The sequence below is a fragment of the Ctenocephalides felis genome, unplaced genomic scaffold, assembly GCF_003426905.1.
Source record: "Ctenocephalides felis isolate EL2017-DRISC unplaced genomic scaffold, ASM342690v1 CF-g0.4_SCAFFOLD_01886, whole genome shotgun sequence".
NCBI classification, from domain to species: Eukaryota; Metazoa; Arthropoda; class Insecta; order Siphonaptera; family Pulicidae; genus Ctenocephalides; species Ctenocephalides felis.
In genome coordinates, this window is record NW_020538040.1 from 89,961,705 (window position 1) to 89,975,131 (window position 13,427).

The 13,427-nt window shown below is 28.6% G+C and overlaps 2 protein-coding genes across 2 annotated transcripts in view; one reads left to right on the plus strand and one right to left on the minus strand.

Annotated features, from left to right (window-relative positions):
• The first annotated feature begins 734 nt into the window (after positions 1 to 734).
• LOC113377610 (vesicle transport protein SFT2C) lies at positions 735 to 3,007 on the plus strand. The gene is made up of 4 exons (XM_026617984.1): positions 735 to 898; positions 956 to 1,134; positions 1,427 to 1,578; positions 2,632 to 3,007. The coding sequence occupies exons 2-4, from the start codon at positions 958 to 960 to the stop codon at positions 2,903 to 2,905; spliced, it is 603 nt and encodes a 200-aa protein (XP_026473769.1). The 5' UTR covers positions 735 to 898; positions 956 to 957; the 3' UTR covers positions 2,906 to 3,007.
• A 6,863-nt stretch (positions 3,008 to 9,870) lies between these two features.
• Positions 9,871 to 13,427, minus strand: part of LOC113375505 (cyclin-dependent kinase 5 activator 1) — a 36,618-nt gene continuing 33,061 nt past the window's right edge. The window contains exon 3 of the mRNA XM_026615436.1: positions 9,871 to 10,221. Within this exon, the coding sequence (XP_026471221.1) occupies positions 9,871 to 10,221 (351 nt within the window). The remainder of the gene's footprint in view (positions 10,222 to 13,427) is intronic.

The following is a 13,427-nucleotide window of genomic DNA, read 5'->3' on the forward strand; positions in this document are numbered from 1 at the left end:
TACGAAACCAATTTTCGCATTACTTTATCTAATTACGTCCAAATACGAATGGATTAGAAATCCATTTGTCATTGAGAAACATGATGATTTTGGTAATTCAACAGCAGAGCAGAAAATGATAATTGATTTATCTAGTGATAGCACATTGACGCAGATGTTTCAGGACGAAAATATATTGTTAAGTTTTGGTTACCAGTAAAGGACGATTTTCCTACTTTGGTAAATAATGCTTTAGAATTTTCATTACCATTTGTGAGATCTTATTTATGTGAAACAGAAAATTCTTATAATAAATAGTTAGGTTTGTATGTATTTTTTATTTATTTGGCATAATTTCAGTTATATTAAGTATATTTAAATTAAATTGTTAGAAAAATAAGAATGGGAGGGGGCGCAATATTTTTATCATTCGAAAGGGGGGCGCAAGGAAGAAAAGGTTGGAAACCGCTGACTTAAGGTATAATACGTATTCTATTCTTTATCACTAAATAAAATATTTATATCTTGCAGTTAAGTTTTATTATTAGATGCGTCATCTATAGAAATGTTCAAGAATACTGCTATCAAAACAAGAGAAGAATCCCACCTATAATTTTTTTTATGTCAAATGATAAAATACTTATCCAAAATCTAATTGATAACTATCCAATTATCCATGTAAGTTGATCCATTAGTATATTGGTATATTTTTCTTTTTCTTTATAATAATTATAACCAAATTGCAGACGGCGCTATCTAGATGAATAACGAGAACCTGTCAAGTTTGACATTTGCAAAACTTAAACCCAATTTATAAAGAAACAATTGTGATCCAAAACAAAAACAAAAAAACACTGTTTTGTATATTTGTTAGTAAGTTGATTTTCTGTTCAAGTATTAACGTGACCATTTTCCACAGGTAAAGTTATTTTCTAGAAACGTTCGAAACCAAATTGACAATCAACTTTTTATTTAGAGATGGCTGATTTGAAAAAGGAATTGGACGAATACTTGTTATTAAATAGTGAGCAAAAAAAGTCGAATGTCCTCAACATTCCCAAGTTTTCAAAACCCGACTTACGCAAGTTATTTAACAGAGATGGTGATACTACTGTTAAACAATCTGATCCCGAAATAAGTTGTTGCCCCACAATGGTAAATAAAAGGGTTGAACTATATCTCTTTCAGCGCAGTATTATTATTTATTACATTATTTAAGCTATAACACTCAAGTTTACTGATACTTCTGCAGAATCGTTCTTTTTACAATGTAATATAGAAACACATTTTGAAATTTGTGAATTTGAACTTTTTGTGTACTTTTTCAATATTTATTCTAAAATCATAAATAATAACTTACTATTTTCTGTACATACATTTCTTTACACATTTTTTGTTATCAGAGAAAAGTTTCCAACAACACCTTCTAATTTTTTTTCTATTTCAGACGAGAGTGCAGAGATTAATCAGCTTTGTAATATGCTTGTCGATAGGGTTATTATGTTTTAGCTTATCTGCTATGTATATTCCAATGCTCGTGTTTAAAGCAAGAAAGTTCGCACTTTTGTTTACCTTGGGGAGTTTATTCTTCATATTCAGGTTATTATATGCTCATATATATATGTATATATATATATATATATATATATATATATACACCTAAGTCTGTTTTTACACGGTCTTTTTGTACACGGTTTTGATATAACACGGTTTGAAAATTGAATGTTTTTAATTTTTTTACACGATTTTATTCCATTTAGCACGATTTGCAATTTTATGTACTTAAATTTTTTTTGTCAAATTTAATTTTTGCGAAATATATTCATATCACAAAAAAGTATTTATGATAGAAAAAAGTCTGAAACCATCGACAGTATCGATAGTTTGCGAACACTAGCTTAAAGATTTAAGTGAATTCCCCTTTAGCGCGTACAAACAATTTTTACTGGTCAAAGCAAATGTGAATAGCACTAATTTAGGGAAACCTTAAAAATTGAATAACCTATTCTTTTCGTTCACAACATAGTTTTTTAGTTCCTGAACTTGCCATACATTTAATTTCTATTAATTTTAAGATTAGAGTGCATATCTTTTTTATCATTAATTACTATGCTTGTGAAAATAAGCATTATATATTTGATTTAATAAAATAAACATGAATTCTTGTTCTTAAAAATCCTTGTTTTTCACTAATTTTAATAGGTTTTAGAGATTAGGAACAAATCACCCATTTTTGTATAAGATCAATGTCTTTTTTTACACGTTTTTTTTTTACACGACTTCTTCTGGAACCAATCTACCGTGTAAAAACAGACTTAGGTGTATATATATATATATATATATATATATATATACATATATATACACAGAACCATTTATTGATATTTTCTCTTCTATAGATACAGTTTCATCATAACACTTTATCAATTTTCAACTATATTATCTATAGAGATTTTAGCAAGGTTTTATATCACTTAAAACACAGTAATAACATATTTACTACATTACTGTCATTGTTTACTCAAATATCATTAAAGTGAAATTCAATATTAATATATTTAATATTAAATTTAATATTATTATATTTGGTATCTCATAATAGTAAATATTTAATTATGTACAAAAGGTGACAACTATGATTCACAATTTCAGCGCATCATTTCTTTATGGACCTATAAACCATCTGAAGAGTTTGTTTTCTAAACCACGCATATTAACAACAACTTTTTATTTCGGATCATTGAGTGGAACTCTATACTGCGCATTATGTCTACAAAGTACTCCATTAACTGTGGTATTTGCAATATTGCAAGTTATAACACTCTTATGGAGTACTATAGCCAGTGTTCCAGGTGGCACAGCAGGACTTAAATTTTTGGGATCGTTATTCTCTAGATCTGGAAGTAGTCCTTTACTTCCAATTTGAGTCGCAGCCAAAGATTATTTAATTATAGAATAATGAGACTGATAATCAATTGAAATTCAATTGATTTTAATAATATTAAAGTTTTGTAAATAATATTTGTATTTAAAGGACATTGAGAAATATACTGTTAATAAATCCATGTTTTCGAATTGGCTATATATATATATATATATATATATATATATATACACGAGGGTTGTCTTTAATATGGGTATTTTCGAATTTTCTTGCTCCCAAGGGCTCAAATGGTTCCAAATTGATAAAAAACAATTCTCTGAAAGTTTTAGCTCTTAATATTAACTTTTAGATAGAGCGCAATTCAATTAAACTTCGTATGGAAATAGCATAGAAAAAATTTTGAAAATTAAATTTTTTTTTAAGTATAACTTAGCGACAAATGAATTAAAAGTGAAAATTTGTGTCACTTTTTATTGAAAATTTGATGCTCTGCAAAATTTTTGAAAATTTTTTCATGCTATGTCCATACAAAACTTTAATTGAATTTCGCTCTATCTAAAAGACAATATTAAGAGCTACAACTTTCAGAGAATTGTTGTCCAATGAATTTCAGAGAAATGAATGTTCATATTAACGACCACCCTAATATACACGCACAATAAGTGATAGTTGATTTTTTGTATTAATTCATTTTCAAGATTTTATGATCGAAGTATAAAATCCATGTATGCTACTTCTGAGATATAGTAATGGATTTTTAATCTATTTTAATTTTAAATGTAAATTTGGGTATGTCTGTACATAATCTTTGTATAGTATATTCATGTATATATATATATATATATATATATATATATATATATGTATATATAGAAGGGTTTTGGCTGAACGGAAAACGGAAATAATTCTACTAGTTCTTGAACAACAGATGTGCATGTATAACGCCAAGTCCATTCTACTTCATCATTAGGCAAAGATATTAAAAATATGTGATAGTAGTGATCCCTTTTTCGAAATATGAAAATGAACAATGTGATACTTTTCCAAAGTGAACTGAAACTATTTATAATAAGTGTTTTGAAAATGTTAAAATAGTTTTATATATTTCAATTTTTTTTTGGGTTTGTTGTTTGTACTAATTTTTCATTACCATCATATGAAAGAAAATATATATATATATATATATATATATGTGTGTGTGTGTGTGTGTGTGTGTGTATTTATTTATTTATAGCAGTCAGAATATTGTTTAATTCAATGTAGTGGAACATAATCAGAACTTGAAAAAATCTGAACCAAGATCTGCGCTTTCTATAAGAACACCTATGCCTGTGTGTCACTAGTGAACGAACTAAACTTGAATCTTTTTTATATTATTTTCACTGATATGAAGTTTAGATTAAATAAATAAATAATAAATACTAATGTTTTGACATACTCCCTAATACTTTTTTTAATATATATTCATATATGTGTTAATTTATATTAACTACGACATACTTGGCCATTGCAACAAGTGAAAAAAATCGCAGAATTCCTTTAATTTTCTTCAATTACTTTTTTAATCATACTTTAAGTCAGCAATATCACTTCATATTACACCCTTTTTACGTTAAACTAAGCATTACGTTATTGAAAATGTGCCAAACTGCAGGTTATGAATGCACAATTTCGCCCACGTGGTAAAAATGGAGTGTCATCTCTGCATTAACATTGAATACAAGTACTGTTTACCCGTGTTTCGGCTTTGTGTTTGAAAATATAGGTTTCCTTTTCTGTATGCAATCTGTTAACATGGTATCAGCTTCTAATGTTGCAACTTATTAGTGACATCGTTTTTCTGATAGCAATATGAATCCAAATGAAATAGCCCTTGCCCGGCATTGCTATATCCAAGAAGAAGTCATCAGAATTATTATATTATTATATCAGCAGTATTAGACTACCAATGCATTTATCAACAAGAGTTAGGCCCACCTTTGGCTCGCTTTCTAAAATCACGTTTTTCAGAAGTCATCACTAAGTACTTAACACGTAGCGGAATTAACACGTATTTTGAAGCCGGAGCGGCGTCATCCGAGTGGAAAGGGCTAACTTTTGATTGCTAGCAATAAAATGAATTTAAAGTATTACTACTTGCTTCCACTTTCCACTCCAAAAATGATAAATTAAATAAAATATAATAAATCATTATACGTCGGTACTAAAACCAAAACACCAAAAAGTTCTGTATGAATTATTTTTGTTCTACTTTTTTAGGCATATTCGGATGTTTCCATTATGGTCTTGAATTTCATAACTGGCTAGGTGGTGTTTATGTTTATTGTTATTATTATTATTATTCCTATTGTTATTATTTTATTATTTTTATTATTATGATTATTATTTCATTATTATTATTATTATCGTTATTATTATTTTATTATTGCTTTTAAAACCGCTACTTAATAGTTTTTTAAGCATGTTTTGATGACTTCTTCCTTTCTCTATTTGATATGTTTTATTATTAGAATTTTTCTAATTCTAACAATTATTACTTCGATGCGGCAATGCTTTTTGAAAACATAGTTTGATCCATATTTTCAGATGAAAACCATTATCATCACCGTTGCTTCACATCCGACTGTTTGAGGCGGATATCAAACCTAAAAAATATGAAAAATTATTTTATTATATTTTATTATTGAGATTATTCGGGTTTAAATTATTTATACAGTTTATTGTAGTTCATATCATACTCAAGATTTTTATCGAATTTCATGCCTGTAAAAAATAATATAATTATTAAATTACATTTTATAATATAAAAAATATATAATAAATTACGGTCTGCAGATATATTTTAAATATCTTCTGCAGTATGTTACCTGCATAGTCCAATCCACCCCGGATATTCCTGATCAAAAAAATCCAGCTACTAAAGTGATTAACTCTTGAAGATATGCCCTGTTTATGAATAGATATTTATTAGGCAGTTATAAGATATGTATTGTAGCACATAGCAAATACTTTGAACATTTATTATAATGAAAAAAAAATCTATGTGGCTTTATTTCTAAACTAAACTAAGACAAAATTATTCATTATTTCATTAATTTTATTTATTGGTAATGATTTTGTTAAAAGTGGCGACATTATCTGCTTGGGATATTCATAGAATATATATGCACTATCCCATCTCTTATCATTTTAAAGTAAAATTAGGAATTCACCAAGAGCTCATGCAGAACTGAGTTTTCGGTTTGAGTGCGTTAGCAATTATTGGATCATTTTTCGTTTTTTTTTCATTACTCGAAATTTTTCAATGCTAAAATTATCAAGTATTTTAACATTTTACAGAAATTGGTCTACACACTTTAGTACATTTTTTTCAAAGCAGGGCTTCTCAAATTGTGATATTTTTTTTGTATTGAGTCCTAGAAATTTTATTCACGGTTACGGTTACGGTTGCATAGTTTAAATGAACAAAATTAATGAAGGTTAACCTCAATAACCGTTAAATAGTCATAATTTCACCAAAGCCCTAGGTTGCACTTGAAATAGATTGCTCATAATTTATAAACAACGTGATATAATTTTTACGTTGCACTGTTGCATTTAAAAGCCTATAATTTCCGAATGAGATATTTTTTTTCTAATTTTTTTCAGGACAAGTAAGGTTTATACTATTATTCGTTTACGGCTTGACGTCAAGGTCTGAGATGATATATCTATATATATATATATATATATATATATATATATACATATACATATACACACATATAAACAGAGCCGGTCCTACATTAAATGCAATGCATGCGAAAAAGCGGGCGCACGCCTTAGGGGGCGTCAAAACGAGATTTGGATATGAAATTTATAATATAGTTTTTTCAATATCATTCAAGAAATATAAACTTTTCTTGCATCTTTTACTAATCTATGGACAATATTTTTAAAATACGTTAAAAATTTCACTTTGAAACAACAAATGGGAAAGTAAAGATGAATACATACAATTCGTCCCTTGCAATATCAATTAGGAGAAGTTTACCATGCAATTTTGGATATTTTAAATAATGAAAAATTAAATTAAAATAATCCAACATGAAGTACCAGCGCTATGTTTAATAATGAAAGGCTAGATTTTTTTAAAACTCTGATTTGCTTAATTCGGTAGTGCGACAACGATAGAAGACACAAAAATTTGATTATGAGCACCCGCTAGTTGCCTCGATCTTCTGAACAATTTTAAAATCAATGTATTTTTGCGTTTTTAGTTTACATATATCTAATTTTTTGTGTACTAAACACAGGATTATTAAAAAAGGATTTTAAAAAATGAATGCAAATTTTTGTATAATTTTGATGATGAACTGTTAAAACAGTTAAAATATTAGGGGGCGGGGCGCTGAGGACCCCAGGAATATATTCAATATATTCTTTTGATATCTGTTAAACACGATGACTGGAATGGATGCATTAAATAAACAATCTTCTTATTTGTAACAGGTACAAACGCAACCGACGGCTCCTCATGAATCGAAATTTGTGTTTTATTTGCCAAATATTTGTCACCGTTCGTGATTTATATCATAATAATTTCTTGCGCTGATCGACTATAAAACTTTTTTCGGAGCGCTTTTATATTCAAAATTTTATATACATATCTTATACATATATGCATTTATTATACAAAATATACATTTTGTTTTATAAGAAATTTATTTTTAATTCTTAAATTGAATACATGTATGTGAACAAAATCATATTTGTCATTTCCATATACAAATATTTGTTTGTAATAATATACATCGGATGGATCTCATAACAATATAAATATATAAACAATAATTATTATCAAATAACTAGAAATAACTAGAAATAGTGTTAATGAAGAAAAACAATATATTACAAAATCGCATAAAATTTTAATATATAATTCTATGATTAATCAATGCTTGACAAATGTTGAACGATACGTTATACCCAGTATAATATTATCGTTAATTTGTTTTATTCTTTATATTCAAAAAAAAAATATAAATATTATCACTCGTGCTACTCTTATATTGATAAATTAAAAACTTAAAAAACTATTTCAAGTCTAATACCAACGACGGTTAACATGATACGGTTTACAAACATGCTTTAACGTTCACATGTAATAATTAATAATAATTAATCTGATTAATTATTTTTTATAATCAACTATATATTTATATATACTTTTCCTCTGGTTGGAATTATTTATAGTTGATTTCGGAATATTGCACAATCCTGGCCGAAATTAACTTATCTACTAATAATTTTTATATATTATATTTATATGTAAATCACTGCTTTTTATATTGTTACGTTACTTATGTTGTAAATAACCTCTGCTAAAAATTTATACTACGTTTGTAATAAAAAAATCTCGATTGGAATGGCTGTTGTTAAAATACCAAGATTTCGTCTCTACATTTCTTTCATACATCATTGACTTTTCTTATTTGCAGGCCGTTTGGAAAAGGTGGAAAACTTGGAAGTGTTTGGCCATCCGTTTGATATTCAAGCAACGCCTTTTACAGAATAGACAAATGCCTAAATATATCTTGTTTTTAAGGCAGGGATTTTAAATAAAATCGATTTAAATACATCCAAATAATTAAAAATCAGTGATTTTTGTTAAAAATAATAACATATTAAAGAAATACTTTCAAATGTCTAGCACAATCTTACGTATATATATTTCTTATTTAAAAATAAAATAACATAATTCCATATACAATTCTTGTAAAGCAATTTAAAGATAAATATTTACAATTATATATACACAATAGTGTGGATATATAACACAAATTATCTTGACCTATTTATCCTAGCAATGCAAAGCAAACGCTCAAAACAAAATTATATTTTTAATTTAATTCAGATCTGACTTCTTTATTGATATTTTAAAAGATACGTTTTAAAATGAATATACAAATTTTCACTGTTGTGGTATATATATATGATAGAAATCTTTACCTGCATGGATACACTTATTTATTTTATTTATTTAAATTCTACAAACTATCAATAAAATATGGTTTTTAACACGATATAAAATGAGCACATTTTACAAATTAATATATTTCAATGAAATAACGAATAGAAAGTAATACAGAAAAATATTCTATTGAATTACTTATGACCCGCATATATTTGAATTAACTTAACGAGAAAACACTAACAAAAAGATCTATCAACAAAAAATTCAACAAACAATTGAATCAAATTGAAATCAAATATGTATTTATATGTAAATAAATACATATATGTAAAAAGTAATAAGATTGAATAGTTTATTTCAACCATTATTGTTCAAAATCATTCATATAAGTCTCTCCTAATATCATTCTACAAAAACAATTATAAAAATAGATATGGATTTTGGAATGATAGTCCATGCTATTACAATACCTAAATAGTATTTCTAAAAACGAAACTTGAAATAAGTACATATTCATGAATATTTGGCATACAAAACGCCTCTATTTTAAGAAAAAATGTTGAGGACAATTTATTTAAACCCGCTGCCCTGGTTGTTTTCAGGACTTAATTATGAAGTATTACTTAATAATTACAAGTAGATGACGATTTGTTAGTAACGTTAACACGCTAACGTAAATTTTCTAACGATCTCAACAATGCAGTCCAAACTTGAGTCTTTTAGGTACTTGGTTTGAATAAATATATTGTTAGATTTTAGATTGAATGGATTTTGGCATTTGAAGAGATCGTTAGTGAAGTGAACGTGTTAATATGCACAGCACAGCCTTCACAAGCACACGATTCAGATTCAGTCAAATATACTCCAAGTATGCTGTAGGCTGATGGCGCTACGACAATGATTGTAGAATGGCGGCTGGTTCTCGTCTTTTCAAAATCTCCGTAGGTCCCGCGGCGCAAACGATCTCGTGCGTGAATCAGACGGCCGCGGGCTGCTCGACCAGGCTCAGTCGAACGACGGTAAGTCCCTGCACGGTTTGCTGTTGTTTCTGTCAAGCGGCATGTCGCGAAAGTGACGCAGGCAGTGCGCCCATCCCGCACGCTTTCAGTTCGGTGAATATTTCAGTGAAATAGCCGGGTTCTGCATTGATTCTCAGCATGTCCGACGATAATCGATTGACTATCAGTAGACAGCGGTCCCAGAATGGCTCTTTGCGATCTTCGACCAGGAACGGTTTTAGTGGATAACTGATCTCGTTGCCCATATACGAGTATGACAGGTAGAGGCAGGTCAGCACCACAGCTTGTAAGTCTTGCTCGCTGTCCAGCTCGTCCCCGTCGACCAAATCGCGTACTAGCATGTACACGAACACGACGTTCGCCGGGTTAATGAATGCTACATCCTAGAGACAATAAATACAATATTAGTTAGGCTATTTATAACATGCATTTGTTATGAATTACATTTATATTAACAGATTGAATATTTTTAACTTCCTGTAGGGTAAGTTATAGTAATCGCAAAAAAAGTCGATAATGAAAATTTTTGCATATCTTTACGTTTCAAAGGTTACTGAACATTTTGGCATACCTCAGAAAAAATGGATGTATGTGTGTGTGTGCAGAATATTTCGATACAATTTTTCGTCCACGATTTTGGGCGCACAAATCAACCGATTTGAATAATTAAAAAAAAAAACATTCGATTCCTATTGATATGAAGACGTGCTTATTAGTTTTTGGTGAAGACAGGTTTAGCTGTTTCGGAGATAAAGGGCAAAAAGTGTCAAAAACGATAATTTAGTTTTTGAGAGAACGAAGTACTTGATTTGAATGATTCAAAAAACATTTTACTTGTAATGACGAAATGAATAATTGATGAAATTTTTGGTAAGGCAGGTCTAGCGGTTTCGGAGATACGGTGAAAAAAGTAAAAAAAATGATATTTGCTGGTCGAATAGACGTATGCATATCAAATTATCAGATATTTGATGATTTTTTTTAAAAATGAGTACTAATTTTTTTGGTACAATTTTGTTGGGTTCCGTACCAAGATTTTCAAAAAAATGTCAAAATTTTCAAAAATGAATTTTAAAAAAAGTTTTAAACATGGATTTTAAATTTACAATTCAGTTTCAAAATGTATATATGTATTTCAAATGCGTTATTCTAATCGTAAATATTTCCTCAAATGGATTTATTCGGCGCATCCTCCTAATGTAAACTTTCTCAAGTGTTTTGAGCAATAAGATCGTCACTGTATATTTTATGAACGAGAAAATATATAGTGATTATAGTTATCTGTTTGAAAATGTATAAAACAATTGTTGTGAATCATTAATCAATTTTTATTGATTACTGATTTTTTTTCTCGAATATATAATTCTGGTACGGAAAGTTCCAGCAATTTGCCTTAAGACACGATGCCATACACCACTAGTTATTGAAGTATTCATTGGTTGAATTTATAAAATTATACCAAAGTTAAATTTTGACATACCATACCATATGTAGAGAGGGAGATATACTTGATTTGGCAATGGCAATAACTTTTTACATCAGTGATATAGAAGAATGGAGTTTATGTCAGAATATTTCAATACAAAACGTTACAATATGTATGAAATTTATCCTTTATAATTCATTCGCTGTATTTATCATGTTGAAAGAAAGTAGAAAGTACACGTATTCTTCCGAAGGTATGCCAGCATCATTATATCATTTTTATGAAAATCGAAATGATGATAACGATAAAATAAATAATCGTCCGCCAAATGGCATTTTTTTACTTTTTTTATTGGATCTCCGAAACCACTACACCTGCCTTTCACCAGTGCTTCATTTTGCCAGTACAAATAGAATGTTTTTTGAATAATTCAAATCGGACGTTCTGTTCTCTCAAAAATTGAAATACCATTTTTGGCACTTTTTGCCCAGTATCTTCGGAACGGCTGAACCTTTCTTTGCCAAACAACTAATCAGCACGTCTCCTTATCGATAGGAATCGAATGTTTTTTGAATTATCCAAATTGGTTGATTTGTGTTATCGAAATCGTCGACGAAAAATTGTATCCGCACATACATACACATACACATACATCTATTTTTTCTAAGGTATGCCAAAATGTTCAGAAACTTCTGAATCGTAAAAATATATAAAATTGTTCATTTTCGATTTTTTTGCATTTACTATAACTTACGCTACGGGAAGTTAATATAGTAATGTATAGCATTGCGCTTTATAATAAATTTAAATTTGACATGTTAGTGGCACCAAATTTTAAATTTATTACATTAAATTGCATATTAGTACGAAAACCCAAAAAAAATATACTTATGAAACTGACTTATTAAATTACTCAATAACATTCCTTCAAGTCTCCAAATGATCGTTTAGAGAGAATCTTATAAGTAACTTGAAAAATCTCATTTATTTGTATGAAACTTAAAAATGATCGGAAAATTTTTGGAAATTTTTTATAATTTAAGATGAAAATGCAATATGCTCTAACTCCGAAATGGCGCAACTTGACTTCACCATATAAACGATAAACGTGAACAGTGCGCATATTCAATATGAATCGAATGTTCTATTCAACCATCCGTATTGGTTCAAAATTAACTGCAAAAATACTTTACCACTGAGTAACCTGTTTTTCATATAGTAACTTTCTATATATAAGTCTTAATAGTTACTAAATGTATGTGTTATAGGTAAACGGATTTTAATTGTATCAAGAAAAATAAAAATATGTTTCGTAAACGTCAATTTCATTGATTCAAACTCTGTTACTTTTGAACGGTGCGCCCATTTTAAAAAAGTGTGTTATTTATTTACGCTGTGTCGAGCAAAAAGCAGTTGACAACCACCAATCAATAAAGTTGCTGAAGCGGGCACAAAGGAAAATTCATTCATGCGAGAGTAGTACAAGCATGTGAAAACTAACGTACATACACCATCGCACAAAAGTTTACGCTTTGAGAAAATACTTATTCTTTGTTTTCTTTAATGAATAAGGATTTTATATGAAATAACAGGATTATCTTCATAGTACTACGTTGTGTACTAAAATATATTTCAGATCAAACAGCAGATTATCTATATATTACAGCGAGGCTTCATTCCACGAATCCTCTTCTAAACAATTTGATTCAGAATTCGTGTGTTATATTGGCTAAAAAAAAAGTATATGACATCCATTTAAACATTGAAGTAATTTTGCACTCATATAGCATTTATACGTTGTTGTTATACAAAATTTTAACTCTTAGTTTTCCTTTAGTTATCACTAAAGGAAGTGTTTTTGTTTATTTTGCCATCAAAACATTTCTGTATTATTTTCACGTGAGGAAGAGAGAAGTTTACCAAGAAATCAGGTATATTTATTTTTTACATGATTTTTTTTTTTAAATTTAAACATTTTCAAAAAAAAAAAAAAAACAATTTTTTCGTAACTAAGAATGGGGGTAATTTTGAAAATCACCATAAATCACTAAGGGGGTGAAGTAGGTTTCAAAAATCCCTAAAAACTTGATTACGTGATTAATAGACACCCCCTTATTTAAGTTTTTTCTTCAATGTATGAATCATTATGTGTGCAAGATAGAG